The sequence below is a fragment of the Limanda limanda genome, chromosome 1 (genome assembly GCF_963576545.1).
Source record: "Limanda limanda chromosome 1, fLimLim1.1, whole genome shotgun sequence".
Taxonomy (NCBI): domain Eukaryota; kingdom Metazoa; phylum Chordata; class Actinopteri; order Pleuronectiformes; family Pleuronectidae; genus Limanda; species Limanda limanda.
Window position 1 is genome coordinate 19,687,855 of NC_083636.1, and position 15,039 is coordinate 19,702,893.

General features: G+C 45.4%; 2 protein-coding genes across 2 annotated transcripts; one reads left to right on the forward strand and one right to left on the reverse strand.

Moving 5' to 3' along the window:
- Window positions 1-2,407: 2,407 nt before the first annotated feature.
- Window positions 2,408-4,885, forward strand: LOC132999591 (transcription termination factor 2, mitochondrial-like). Its single transcript, XM_061069292.1, has 2 exons — window positions 2,408-2,553; window positions 3,431-4,885. The coding sequence occupies exon 2, from the start codon at window positions 3,444-3,446 to the stop codon at window positions 4,581-4,583; it is 1,140 nt and encodes a 379-aa protein (XP_060925275.1). The 5' UTR covers window positions 2,408-2,553; window positions 3,431-3,443; the 3' UTR covers window positions 4,584-4,885.
- Window positions 4,886-5,183: 298 nt separating this feature from the next.
- cry1a (cryptochrome circadian regulator 1a) lies at window positions 5,184-13,929 on the reverse strand. Its single transcript, XM_061069232.1, has 14 exons — window positions 13,072-13,929; window positions 9,133-9,241; window positions 8,881-9,023; window positions 8,584-8,768; window positions 8,389-8,477; window positions 8,067-8,207; window positions 7,636-7,947; window positions 7,392-7,543; window positions 7,079-7,281; window positions 6,869-6,985; window positions 6,659-6,751; window positions 6,473-6,550; window positions 6,240-6,344; window positions 5,184-5,988 (listed from the first exon to the last, which is right to left on the reverse strand). The coding sequence occupies exons 1-13, from the start codon at window positions 13,227-13,229 to the stop codon at window positions 6,244-6,246; spliced, it is 1,881 nt and encodes a 626-aa protein (XP_060925215.1). The 5' UTR covers window positions 13,230-13,929; the 3' UTR covers window positions 5,184-5,988; window positions 6,240-6,243.
- Window positions 13,930-15,039: the final 1,110 nt, after the last annotated feature.

Below are 15,039 nucleotides of genomic sequence, written 5' to 3' on the forward strand. Positions count from 1 at the left end.
CATTCCCAAGAAGACTCATGGCTGTACTAGCTCAAAAGGGTGCTTCTACTCAATACTGAGCAAAGGGTCTGAATCAGGGTTTCCCCAAGAAAACTTGCTAAGCCTGGTGGTAGGGCTGCTAGAAGGCACCCGCGGGTGGGGGGGGGGGGGGTGTTGAATCGGATTTTGAGCTGGACACCATATATCATACCATCTTATACTCTAAACAGGTTGCACTTTGTTTAATATGCACACCTAACTTGTTTATTTTGAAAAGGGGTTAAATAGATACTTTGATATCTTTTTGAGTTGCACTGCTGACTTAACTTATAAGCCCTCTTTTTTATTTATTTTTATCATGTTGGAGTTGCTAGTTTAAACCTACAGTTTTGCACTTTAATATTTGAGCCTTTGTTTACATTTTGTTTTGTGCTGCATTAACATAGCAGTCAGGCCTCTTATTTCAGAAACAATGACCCGTAACAGTTTGGTTACCAGTAAAAGGTAAGCCTACTACTTCTTTGCTTTCAGCCAGCTACTCAAACAGACAAGCAACAAAATAACAAACAAACAAAATACACAGGCAAGTGTCGGCCTACTTTGAAATAAATTAAACACAGAACTTTGTAGGGCTATTTGAGTCCTCCTCATATTTGTGGAAAATGTATGAAATAAGAAGTACCCTATTTTTAAATAAATAAAACCAAATAGCTGCAGCCTAATAGTGTAACGGACTAGGTTTATGTTTATGTTTGGTTTTGACTTATGTTCAGTAAAACACTGTGTTGAAGGAGCGTTCTGATGTCTGACGGTCAGTGAAGGTGACGTATGTTCATTAAAACACTGTGTTGAAGGAGCGTTCTGATGTCCGACGGTCAGTGAATGGGTCTGGGTGGGACATGTGACTGTTTGGACCAATAGGATGGTTGCTTTGGGATCGGGGCCATGTCTCGAGGACTCTGATCGGGGCTCAATGAGGAAGTGAAAGTGTTGTTGATGTGCGCGAGTGACGGATTTTTTTTTTTTTTTTAAATAAAAAAAACAATCGACGCTTAGCCTGGCGGGGGGGGGGGGGGGAAGCCTGGCGGCCCGCCAGGCCTATACAGCACTGGGGGAAACCCTGGAATACTTATGACCATGTGATATTTCAGTTTTTCTTTTTTAATAAATTTCCAAAAATTTCTGTTTTTTTTCTGTCAAGATGGGGTGCTGAGTGTACATTGATGAGAAATAAAATGAACTTTTTTGATTTTAGCAAATGTCTGCAATGAAACAGAATGAAAAATTTGAAGGGGTCTGAATACTTTCCGTACCCACTGTATGTTTATAAATGGCAGTGGCATGGCCACCCTGTACCTTGCACATGTTTAAATTAAAAACATGAATATATTAACCCGTGTAATATTTGAATAGCTTAGTATTGAATGCACAAGATCAGGGTAGTTATGTTTATACATGGCACTAGGCCCAGTTTAATATAAAACACAATTTTAAACAATATATATAGTAGGGGGTCCCTGCTCCATCTCTCCACCTGTTTGGGGGTCATTGGCCTGAAAAACGTTGAAGACCCCTGATCTAGGGTAATGGGAATCATGGGGTCACACGACATAGAATCAATTGAGAGAAAGAAAAATATTCAAATCAAATACTAGAAGCAGTACAATTTAGTAAATAATAGGTGTGTCCTGTTTATCTATGTGTTTTTTAAATATGAATATTCACATAAAATATACAAATTACAACAATTAAATTAAAGGGACTCTTACCTTTGTTGCATTTGAGAATTACAGCACATTCGAATCATCCCGCCTTCCTCCAATGCCCCACCCCCTCGTTCCCATCCGCGGTGTTTTTTCTTTTGTTTTTCCCCCTGGGAGCGGCTGTTTCAGTACGCCGTGGACCACTTTGGTCTGCCATCGTCAGTCGCTACGGTCGATACGGTCGCTACTCGCTACTGTCTGCCGTGGAATCAAAACAAACCCTATAGTTGAGGACGCGCCTTGATGACGCGGGCCCGAATGCGCCAGAAGAAGCAGAAGGGCTTCCTGTCTGTTTCCATGCAGCAAACAGACAGGTCTGTCGGCCAATAAGGTCCTTCGGTCCGAAGAATTTTATTGGTTGAAGTTTTCACTAAATATTACGAGAGTGAAATAATTGTTTCCTTTAACTCCTGGTGGGTCTGTCTTGCATTTTAGAGTGTCATTACCTTATTAATACCAATTTAACCTTATCCACAAAAAGTGTAAAAATGCAACAAAGGTAAGAGTCCCTTTAAAAGGGGTTAGTTCTATTTATCTGGGGCAGCAATACTCTCTGATATGATTGGCTTCAGTGTGTCACATGACGCGGAAGCTGTGAGACCGGAAGGGGAATGTGGGACTTGTAGTTATTTTAACAGTTGGCTCACAGAGATCCTGTTGTGAAGGAATGCACAGGCTCCCATAGATATATATATAAAGGCTCCGGCCCTGTGGATAGATGACTCCGCCCCTCCCCGCCTCCTCTACTTACGAAAGCGGGGCGGTGGGTGTGACACATCGAGGACACATCCAGCTGCAGCTCTTCTCGCTGGTAATAACAACTCTATCATTTAAATTCTCATCAAAGAAACCTGAGTTTTCCCTGAACCGTGTGTTTACAGGCGTGTTTGTGTTGTTGTGCGTTTGTCCGCTGCACAACACACAACATGCATCACGTGAGGAGCAGTGTGTGTTTGTTCCAGCCTGTGAGGACAAAGCGTTTGTACTGTACACTCAGTACTTTGTGTACTCGCAGCGTGTGTGTGGCTTCCACATACACAACCTCAGTGTTGAGCCTTAAATTGGGTGTTAAACAAGGTCACTGGCGAGAAATCAAGTCCAGGTTTAGATTAATTTAAATCCTTTTATAATGAGTGAGTTATTTATATATTGTTGCACAGAGATCCTGGTGGAGAGAAATTCACAGGATCCACCAGATTAAACTGACTTTATTAAAAGCAAGAAGAAGATATCTCTTTTAAAGAAAAACATAATCCACCGAGGAGAATAGTGTGTGTGGCAGGGAAGTGAAATTATTTAGTAGAGAAGAAAATATATCTGTTACACATAAAAATACGTGGCTTTCTCTGAATTCACTGGTCCCTGTTTTTCAAAGTGATGTCCTTTTCCTCTATTCTGAGATATTATTGGCCAGATATACAATCAAACAGTTGTTAAAATATCCCTCTGATTATATGACTCGCAGGTTGCTGCCACTGAACAAAGATGTATTGGACTGCATAGAGTTTATGAAGGTGTAACAAATAAAAATACACAGAAATGTCTTGTTTTTAAGAAGTTAAAAGCCACAGAAGTTTAGGATCCACTGGTTTCATTTGTCCTGATTCTCTCACGCTTTTCTAAAACTTGAATAGTTTTGGATGCACATCTATTTCACTGTGCTTACATATCTTTTATTCTTCGTGCAGATCCACTTTGACGATGCTCCGGGTCACCACTGCGTCCCTGTCCACCTCCTGTCAGAGGATGAGGCTGCTCCTCCCTCCCTACGCCTCCGCCTCCACAGCGCCTCCTCCCAACAGACGAGTGGAGAACCAGCAAACCGTGGCCTCCCTCTACGAGCTGTCAGTGGACATCCGGAAGGTGCGCAAGTTCAAGGCCTGGGTCCTGTCTGAGGGCTCCGCGTATGTGTCTGAAACGGCCGACCTGCTGAGGAACATGGGGGCAGATCCACCAGCGGTCGCCCGGATCCTGGAGACTCACCCCGAGGCCGTCCTGTGTCGACCAGAGGATGTGGCCGCCCAGAGAGACCTCTGGGTGTCCGTGTGCCCCAACAGGCGTGAGCTGATGAGCATCATCGAGAAGTTCCCAGCGTCCTTCTTCACGCTCACTAACCACAGCAACCAGAGGGCCAACATCCTCTACCTCCAGAGCCTTCACCTCAGCAATCGGATCATCGGCAAGCTGATGGCGAGCGCCCCGCACAGCTTCAGTCGACCCGTGGAGCGCAACAAGGAGGTCATCCACACGCTGAGGGAGACCTACCTGGACTTGGGCGGTGATGAGGACAATGTACGGGTCTGGCTGCAGAAGCTCCTGAGCCAGAACCCGAGCATCCTGCTGCGGCCCGCTGAGGGCTGGAGGGACAGTCTGGCCTTCCTCCGGGAGCAGGGCTTCACCACGGAGGAGCTGCTCAGCCTGGTCTCCAGCCTCAGGGCCTCCATCGCCGAGCTGCAGCCCGAAGCCATGCGCCACGCGCTGGCCTACATTGAGGGGGTTCTGGCCTGCTCCAAGGACGAACTCAAGGAGACGATGATCCGCTGCCCGGCCATCCTGCACTACTCCCTGCCCAGTCTGGTGGGGCGGTTCCAGGGCTTGATGGACGTCGGAGTGAGCATGGAGCAGGTGAAGGAAACACCCAACGTCCTGGAGCTCACAACACAAATCGCTCTGTACCGTATCCACAAGTTGGCGTCCTACGGGTACGACGTGCGCTCCGGCAGCTTGGACGTTATTATCGGAACCAAGAAGGACTTTGAGATGAGTTACGTCAAACTGCACCTCAGACAGCAGAGGCCGCTCTTTAACCCTGTGGCTCCGCTCAGGTCTGCTGAGGACTGAGTGTCTGCATGGGACTCTGCACTGGGCTGTGAATGTTATTTACTCCTGATTATAAAAAGAGACGCACAGATTTATCGTCTTCCTCCGGCAATACAAACATGTTTAGGCCTTAATCATGTTGGTTTGATTTGATGCCGAAGGCTCCATGACTGTTTTATAATCTTTTTAAGATGTAGTAGAGAAATATGAAAGTACTGTATGAAAACAAGTGCCACACACACTTTATCTTAAGATAAAGGTTTATTGATGATTGTGACACCTGAACTCAACAGATGAGCAATAAATGTCAACATCTGTTACGACTTTTAATTTCTTTCTTCAGTGTCAAACTAACTGTGAATTCACCAAGTTGTTGTCTGACTTCATTGTGTTTATGTGCTTTAAAGTCAGGATGTGACATTAACGCTGTAAACCATGTGGGATATTTGGGTATTTAGAGCTTTTAAATAACACCTTGACATATCTTTCAAATATCTGCATTATGACAAAGAACAAAGATAAAGGATGAGGTTTGGACATTGTCCGTCCTAAAACATCCAAAGTTTAAAATCTGTATTTATTTAATGATTTCAACCCCATCAAATAACAGACTGAAACCGGTTGCATATTTACCCCACTTTTAATGAAACAAGCAGATTGAGCAAATGGAGCAGTTCTCTGAAGTGGTACATTTACTTGGAAATATACAGGGGGGGGGGGGGGCATGATATGAAGACTCCTCATTCTTGTCATGTGGTCTTGAAATACCACCGACAAGGAGGATACGCTGATAGTTACTGTCGCACAGATATCGCCTCTGCAGTGGGGAGGAATAAGATGAGCCAGCTTGGATAAATACTTCAGATGGTTTGAAAATGGGGAAGTTGAGTAAATGACGGCTGGCAGCTGTTATAGCACAGATACAAGATTTATCACCCTTTTTTTTATTTTTGGAATGGACGTTCTATAAATGCTTGAATTTGTTTTGAAAATATTCCAAAAAGAACAGTCCATCCACAATGATTTCTCATATCAAAAATATATATATATATATATCAGTGGGTCTATGGCGGGCAGGGGGGTGTACACAAAGAGAGAAAACACACATAGAAAATTCAAATATGTACAAGTTGTATGTGAGCTGAAATTAGCAAATTCATTATATACATAAGGATGTTTGTCTCGGCAATTTTAACCAAAAGACGAGAACAGTGTGAGCCTCTCCAGTGACAGCACCGGTCAGGCCGCGCTGTCCAGATGAGAATGTACAGTCCGATTTACTGGAGACACTGGGACTCGTGAATGTGTTTTAATGAAGGGTTCATTTCCTCCTGAAGGGGAGATCACGCGACGATGTAGTGCTTTGACGAGAATGTAACGTCCGCTCCGTGTTGGCTGTTTGCTCTCCAGACATCTGCAGACACTTCTGTGTTGAGAGAGAAAAGACACATAGGATGGAGGATTAAAAATAGTGAATAATAAATGCGCGTTAAAGATCCAGAGTCTCTAGATTGTTTAAGTTTAAACACTGATCTCTGCTTTGGATGCAGTTGATGGATGGGCATCTGAGCTTTAGAGCCACTTGAGGAGCTTTAACTTTCCCACTTTCTGTCACATCCCTTTTTCCTCCTATAAAAGACTCAAGGTCAGAAATAAGTTTAGATCCTGTTTACTAACCTCTCTAGTGAGTGCTCTGCCTCTGGAGTTTGGAGCTTTTGCTGTTTCCAGAGTCCTCGTTGTGACGTTTGCCGCTGGTCAGAGTGATGGAGTGGTGTTCAAGCCCTGGGAAGTACATCAGCACAGGTCAGAAAAACTGTTCACTACTGTAGTAACACCTTAGATATAAGACACAAGTATTAAAGTTAAAAGCGCAATGACACAATCTACAGTTCTGACCTATTAGCACTCACCTTTCTGAATGACAGGGGCAGGAATCTGCTGGTTGCCTTGAGTGTAACACATCATACTGGAGCTGGTGCCGGAGTAACCTGGAACCAACAAGCACGAGTTAGCTGAGATGTTATGAGACATCAACAGCAGATGGATGCATGATAAGTCAACAGAGGAGACTGGATTCGATGGGAGCTCCTCCTCACCCTGCTGATGTGTGCTGGTTTGCTGATCCCCCTGCAGGTACTGCATGACGCCGCTCTGCCAGTCTCCCTGGGAGTGAACCGGGATCCTGTAGCCTGGAACCAAAGAGAAGAAAGAGCTCTTGAGCATGGATGTAACTTAGCTGCAGGTAACTACAGAGAAAGTTATGAGAAAGGAGTTTTGAGTGGGAGAGGAGGGGGTGTGTCTCTTACCGGACGCAGGTGCGGCATCATGAGTGGCCTCAGCGTGAAATCCCATCCCGTCTGAGGAGGCTTCGCCGGCACTGTTGCCGTTACCATTGGAGTTTGAGGGAACTGTTGCCAAAAGGCCTGAGGACACAGACAACATCACGGCAAGTTTAATACTACAGACTACAGGCTTCATATTAATATCAAACATGTCGGAGAGAAGCGGGTCCTCACCGAGGCCCCGGTAACAGGAGAGCTGCTGGTAGATCTGTTTCATGCGCTCGATGTTGAGGCGGCTGGCTTCTGCGTGGTTCACCATGGGCTTTGGGTAGTGAACTCCGATAATACACTTGGCTGCCTTCTGTACACTCTCCGGAGCGTTCCAGGGATCATAAATATACTTGGCTGGAAACCCTCGCAGAATGGGCAGGTAGCGCCTGAGTGAGGAGACCAGGAGGTTGCACGTCAGTGACATTCATGTTATACGTACAATGAGTTTGTTTAAAAGGTTAAATTAAAACCAGCACATCAGATCAGATTGTCTCACCGTATGTAGTCTCCGTTGGGGTCGGTGCGTCGGCCGAAGCCAACAGGACAGTAGCAGTGGAAGAACTGCTGGAAGAAGGAGCTGCAGCTGAGCCACATCCAGCTGCCTGCGTTTACGCTCCAGTCCGCATCCAGCAGCAGCTCCTCGAACACCTGAACACACACACGAGCCTCATGTTAACCCCCAAACACAAATGTTTATAACTCTCTCTAAACTACTGTCTTGTTGAATCGACATGGCCTACCTTCATGCCCTCCTCCCAGCTGATCCACAGGTCTCCTCTGGTCAGGAAACAGGCCACGGCGTGCCGGGCCAGGTGGTGGATCCAGCCCTCCTGCCTCAGCTGCGTCATGATGGCGTCGATCCAGGGGAAGCCTGTGCGGCCCTCCGCCCACTTGGCCAGCGCCTCTGCGTTGCGGTCCCATGGGATCTGGACACAGATGGGGTTGCTCTCCATCTTGTCGAAGCATGGGTTGTTGGTGGCCGCCGTGTAGAAGAACTCGCGCCACAGCAGCTGACCGTAGAGCGAGAGAGGAGGGGAGCTGTTCTTCTTCACCTTGTGAGGTTGGCGAAGAGGATAAAACAGTGTGAAATTTGATATTAAAGTAATCATATTTGTTAATTTGCTGGACAGAACCAGAGCAGTTCTATGTTGAGAGACGTTCACTGACGTACCTTCTTGTAGAGATCGGTGAGTTTGAAGTAGAAGAGGCGGCAGGAGAGGCAGCCAAAGCGCAGGTACGGGCTGAGGCCTGTCGGGCTGGCAAGCAGCGAGTTTGCGTTCATTCTGGGACGCTCGAAGTTGGCAACCCACGCCTGATGAAAAGAGTAAAGGGATCAGATATGACCATGCAGGACGGCAAGGTTCCCATGAAGGCTGTCATGTTCGGAGAGGAACAGCCAGAGCATCTAAAACCTCATGTTACACAGCTCTAAACTATGGAATCAACTGTATCTGGACAATAGGTTAATGTTTATTTTAAATTCTTTGTCTTACCTTCCTCTCCAAATGCCTCTCAAGTCGTGTGAGGGCTTCAGTCTCTCCCCCCGGCCACACAGCCGAGGACAGACCCTCAATGTCGAAACCTGCAGGAAAATATTAGAAACAACAAATGAAAATCTAGGCTGCACTTTTTAATTTCTTTATATATTATATGTGATAATGTTTTTACGTCGCTATGGCGACACTCACCAAGCTCCTCTAGGGAGGGGACCCCAAACTTGTCATCATGGTCGTCGGACAATGGCGTAGCACATTTTCCCATGATGTCAGCGGTGATGGACTCCGCAGGCACCTCCACTGCCTCCATACGACTGATGAGGGTCTGGAACCGCTTGTATGTCAGAGGAGATTGACCCCCATTCAACTCTATGATCCTGGAGAGGAAATCAGAACAAGAAAGAGTCAAGGACCTCGAAGATACTTAGATAGAAACACACAGGTGGTTTCACAGATGCTAATGCAGTTGCTGAGGTGATATCGACTCACTTGTCCAGGTCGTAGAGTGTGTGCGAGGTTCGAACTGTCACCTCCACTCCGGCCTCAGAGGCCAGCTTCTTGATCGCTGCATCTCGCTCTTTCCCAAAGGGCTCAGAGTCGTACTCATAAGACAGGCGGGAAATCTTCCACTCCTGGAGAACAGAGATTAATAACAATAGTAATTAATAAAGTTAAGTGGAAGTGAGATGACTTGATGATTCATGGTCAAAGCACGCTGGCGCTCTCAGGTAAACGTGTCACCTTGAAAAGTCTGGGAAAGACATCCGTGGGTTGGCCCCGAATCACAAACAGACGGGAGTTAAGCTTTCGAAGGCTGGAGTCCAAGTCCTCAAGACTCTGCAGTAAGAACCTGGAGGAGGATAAGAACAGAGCTCGGTTAAAAATAGAGCCCGACCAATGTTATCATCAAACCCTGGCCACAAAGAAATGGAACTAAGGCTTGATATTAGTATCATTAGATAGATATTTTAAGTAAATGCAAATATAACATGGATATTAACAGAAATATATTTAAAAATGTGTTACAAAGACGTGAACTCGAATGATGTTAAAGCTGGAATAGGGGACATCGTGTTCCTTACATTCAAAGTTCAATAGATACACTATTCTGTTTGAACACGGAGGAGGGATCTGCTCATGCTGGGTTTGACAAGACAACCAGATAAACGCAGCACTTTCGTGTCAGCCCAGTCTCTGATGTGCAAATGCATGCACCAGAATCTCATCAGGACCACCCACTCTCAAACACACTGTGTTTGTAAAGTGCAGGCACGAAGAGCGTCTCCCAGAATCAGTGACCTAGTTCAGTGTGTTCTGCTGTTTTCCTCCACAGCGTGCAACAGAGGCACAGACGCTTGCTCCGGTTACATGACTCCGGTGCATTAGCATAGAGCTGACATGTGAATATGCAGATTTGTTCCCCAGAATTACATAAATCCTACTCAGCAACAGCCAGTTCTCCTCGTCCTCATGGGAGCAAAACCACTGACATAACACGTTGCTTTAAATTACCTCTGTTATCTCTATCTGCAACTAGTTTGATGATGGATTAATAATTGTTTCAGTACACACACACACACACACACACACACACACACACACACACACACACACACACACACACACACACACACACACACACACACACACACACACACACACACACACACACACACACACACACACACACACACACACACACACACGCGCATGCAGACAGAGCAGCAGTAACATGGTGCTTCCGGTGCTGTTGCTATAGAAACCAAAGTCCGCAGATGGAAGCTTCCTGTTCAGCTCTACTCATGTATTACACTGATAAGAAGAAGACCTGTGGTGTGAGTGACCAATACCCAGCTCTCACTTTGCTGTTTAATATTCGGTGTCATTTAAAAAAAGCAAAGACGATAATTTTCAACTCATTCATGAATGTTAATGGTTCCTGTGACAGCGGCCTGATGTACGTTGATCTCTCAGAATCATAAAGAGCCACTGAGAGTCGGAATCCAAACAGAGCTGAGGAGAATTAAGATGAAGGTGCAGATAAAAGCCCTGGTGGGGAATAAGGAGATCAGATATCAAGTAGAACATAACAGTCGCAGTTTACTGTGCAACCCAATAGGGTCAGATTGCGTCTCACTGATAAATAACACACAACACAAAAAGGGTTGCCGTCTTTTCTTTGAGACTGTGAAGCTCTGTGAATGAGACTGAATTATATGGTGGTTATGTTTGTTATGATAATAGTTATGAAATAGTTTAAACAGTTCCACAGCTACACAGTCACATCTGGAGGCGGAAGCAGTCGCAGTCTTATCTGACGGCCACTGAGCAGCAGGGGATTGAGTGTGAGGCCACTAACTGTGTCAGCTGCTCCAAGGTCAGTGTGACGCGGCCGAGCAAGATTCAGACCATGTGACTCCAAAACAATAGAGGTGATCTCATGTCAACCCCCCCCCAAACGGTTAAAATGGATATCAGACGTAGCGCTCCAAGTTGTGCTGCTGATCCCCAGAGAGAGTTGGGGTCTCTTGCCGCAGCAGGAGAGCAGAAGTAGGACGAAAATAAAGGCGAGGAAGACGGGAGGTTTACGACTAACACAGTGACCTACTTGCGGCACATGGGGAGTGGGGGGTTATTGTGATTACATGATCAGACACGGACCCTCTTCAATCATAAAAGTTCGCTCACTAGATCTCAAAGAAGACGACAAGTTCATAGGAGACGTGAACAAAAGCTACTTACAGAGGCTGAATAATGTAGCCGGCTTTAAGTGCCTTCAGCGCAGGAATCGATTTCCTGCTTTGAGCGATGTACAATGCAGGATATCAACAGTGGCACATTATCACGCAGCTGTGATTAAAGCGAACATTCAACGACACGCCAGTGCACGATTATTTTATATGGCTGCTCCAAAGAATATCAATTAGAGCTTCTCTGCAGGTTTTGACATCGACTTCAACTCTTCATTTGTAAAAACTAATTCTCAACCCAGAGGTAAAAACAGCAGAGAGAAGAACTGCACTGATAACATCTTTTATGATTCTGATAAAACAGGATTTAAATCGCCCTGACTGTTTTTGTCTTTTGATATTTTCCAACCTATTTAGAGATTAAGGGTTTTAATATTTCATTTACATGTCTGCTTGGTCCATAAAAAAGGAAATAAGGGAACAGGAACCAGGGCATTCGGAAGTGAACTACATGCGAGCGCTGCATCACCCCTGGCTGAAGTTGTATAACTGTGTCAGCATAACAGGCTAGTGTTTGCTGCTGCTGCCCTACTCTCCCATTGACGGCATGGGAGAGCAACATTATTCAGGCTGCACAGCAGGAGAGGAAACAGGAGCCGGAGCAGGAGACAGCCAGTGTCCTGAGAACCTCAGGAACACTTTCATTCAACATCTGCATGCGTAGACCAATAAGTCCTCAAGCCTTTAGGACAAAAAACAGTCCATCAGTATGGTTCTTATCTTTGTCACATGAGCCTGTCAAGCTCCATACACTTGAAGAGGTGCCAGGTCTATAATGTCATACCTGCCACAGTGGGGGGTCTGCGAACGAGCTGCAGACCCTTATTAAGAAATAGTTTGGAAACTGATTCTGTAAGATTATGCCCTATAGCTCAAAGACATGAATCCATTTTGGGGGTAATTACAGTCTAGCAAGAGGAAGAGGATCAACCAATCAAATGACTGTTTACCAATCTGAGATTCTATAATCACCTTTTCAGGAGGAGGGGAAAGTAAATGTCCTAAATGATGTGGGTTGTCACCATCCAGCACTTGATGTGACTATGTAGCTGCTATAATTGATGTTTCCACTGTTCTTGAGTTTTTTTAAATGTAATTGCGATTACTGGGTTACAGTTTCACGTACTAGTACATGTAATGACATAATTGAGGGGTGCCACCCACATAGATGTGTGGGTGTATGTGTTATGTGTGTGTTACTCATTCAGAAGACATTTCAAAATTCCTGTTCGCTTCAAATCCTCATATTATTATCACAACCTGAGCAGTTTTCCTCACGTGCCAGAACAAGCCTAATTTACAGTGACATTTCAAGAATGCACCTGATCCACAGCGGTGGCCCAGATTATCTGTTACATGCACTCTGGAGTAATTAGTGCTCCTGTGTCTGGTGTCCCTGCAAACACGAGGTCTGAGGCACTCCCTTCATTTGTCCTTCACAACAACAAGCATCACTGTCACAATATAGCCACTGAATTATTAAGTTTTCAGACACATTAACAATAGAATCTATCAGCAATCAGCAAAAATAGAAATGATCCACATCTCTAAGTTCAATGTTAAGAAGCTGAACCCTGCAAGTGATTGACAGCTTTGACCCGACTATCATCTGACCAACATCCAAAGATAATCAATGTGGCATCATACGAGAGAAGGAAAATACATATTAGAGACGCTGAGACCAAAACTGTTAGACATTAATTGACCTGACTGCCAATTTACACTATTATTTCAACAACCAATTAAGACATGAGCAAAACAAAGGCCTATTCGTGCATCTACAACCTTGAACTGAAATGCCCCCAAAGCCAAGTGCATACATAACCAGCAGCTGCACATTACATCTGTTATGCATTGGAACAATTTGTCATTTCCTAAATTTGGGTTCATGTGTGCACGGTGCAGCTCTCGGTATGAGCCGGTGTCTCACCTCCACCTGTTGATCCCCACGTTGGAGGATCCAGCGAACCAGGGGTCGAGGATGTAGATGCAGCGCACGGAGTCGGCTCCCTGCAGGGACTCCTTCAGGGCCGGGTTGTCGTGGAGCCGCAGGCCCTTCCTGAACCAGTGGATCGTGTTATTGACCATTACTCGACTGGACGAGACCTGTGTGTGGAATCTCCTTCGAGGATGAGAATCTGTAACTGCTCCGCTCCCTCCTCTTCTATCCCCGACGATGAAGATGTGCTAATTCAGTCTTTTTTTAACTACTTCAATAAAGAGCTTCTCTTAAGTTAACCTTGCTCTGACAGAACTTTTTCCATCATGTCAAAGAAGTTATAATCTGACGGCTGCTGAACCATTTGACTTCAGGAGGCTGCTGTCCAGTGGAGAGAGGGAAGCCGACCGGCGGGCTTTAGGACCGCGCGGTGCGGATGAACCACGGCTGGTTGTATAACTTGTTTTTGTGAAAATGGAGCAAAACGATCCAATTAACAATTAACGACCCGAGCGAGGGTTCCTCTCCGGGACCGTGAGCAGCGAGGAGCCCGGAACCAGGTCCTGTGGACCGGGGGACACGGTGCAGAGGACCCGGGGGACACGGTGCAGAGGACCCGGCTGCTCCACTTCCACAGCTGGGTTATGTAAACACGGATCCTGGAGGTGGTTCCCGGGCGGCTCCCTCTCTCCTGTGGGGACTGGAAGCTCCGTGGACGGCCTGGACAGCTCCGCGGTTTCTGTGGGACTCGTCTCTGTCAGCTGTCGAGAAGATGGGATTCGGGCTGAGACGTTGATGACACTAGTTCGACTGCGATCACCCGCTCGAGCCCCTCGCCGCACGATGCAAGCACTGACGCCGCCCCCAGCAGCTGACGTACGCGGCTTCCGGCTGCTGTGATTGGCCCTCGTTGCTGTGTGCGTGTACGAGCGTGGTCACGTTTTTGCAGCGTGCGTCCGCTGCCCTCTATAAAACTGTCCCCTGATGGTCACTTTTCGATTCCTGTACACACTTTTTACATCAAAAAACACTTTAATTCACATGAGCTTCACTTTGTACTACCTCGTTAAAGAAAGTTTTTTAAAAAAAGTGAATGACAACCAAAAAAAGTTTAAAATGATGTCAAGTTAAACTTTGATGATCAATTATTTAGATGTAAACTGATATAAACCGTTAAAAACATAAACGTGTTCAGTCTGAGGAGCTCCCTGACTTGTTTACCTCAGAAGAACCCGGATGAGCACATTTGACTGGCATGAGCGGATGGAGCTCACGTGTGTGTGTGTGTGTGTGTGTGTGTGTGTGTGTGTGTGTGTGTGTGTGTGTGTGTGTGTGTGTGTGTGTGTGTGTCTGTGTGTCTGTGTGTGCGTTTGTTATTGTAGTACAACCATAGACTGTACAACAGGTCACACCCCCAGTTTTTCCTCTCTATTCTCATACTTGCAGACAGAAATCACTTTTAGAAGAATACTTGTGATAGTTTTGCATGGATCAGCGTATGTTTGTGCGTGTGTACGTGTCTGTATTTGTGTGTATGTGTCAGTTGATAGCAGTGGCTGAACTTTTACTAAAGTAATAGTATAAACTGCTCTGAGGCTTAAAACCATTTCTATATCCCACCTTATTTTATTACATACAATTTTGGGCTGTTCATATATTATAAAATCATAATTTAATTAACCTATATCTGATTATCTTTCTATATCATATATTTTCCTTTATGTCTTCTCTTAATGCATTATTATTGTTAATCATTATCACGGTTTGTATCAACGTGGTTTCTTTAAATTTGCTCATATTTACAAATGCGTCACAATATTCTCTTACATAAAAATCACTTGTCATTATGCAAGAATTGCGGTTTGGGGAAATGGGCGTAGTTCCATGTTTTGGCCACTGAGTAGCAGTATAGCTCATAGCAATATCTGATAACTTACAGTTTTTCTCAATTGGTTTGGC

What these genes read in the sequence shown, in the direction of transcription:
- LOC132999591 (XM_061069292.1), top strand. Translation starts at nt 3,444, where the DNA reads ATGCTCCGGGTCACCACTGCGTCCCTGTCCACCTCCTGTCAGAGGATG.
- cry1a (XM_061069232.1), bottom strand. Translation starts at nt 13,229, where the DNA reads ATGGTCAATAACACGATCCACTGGTTCAGGAAGGGCCTGCGGCTCCAC. An exon ending in ACACTCTACGACCTGGACAA is followed by an intron (nt 8,769 to 8,880) that starts GTGAGTCGATAT and finishes TTTCCTCTCCAG; the next exon opens with GATCATAGAGTTGAATGGGG. An exon ending in TGCCCCTGTCATTCAGAAAG is followed by an intron (nt 6,345 to 6,472) that starts GTGAGTGCTAAT and finishes TGTACTTCCCAG; the next exon opens with GGCTTGAACACCACTCCATC.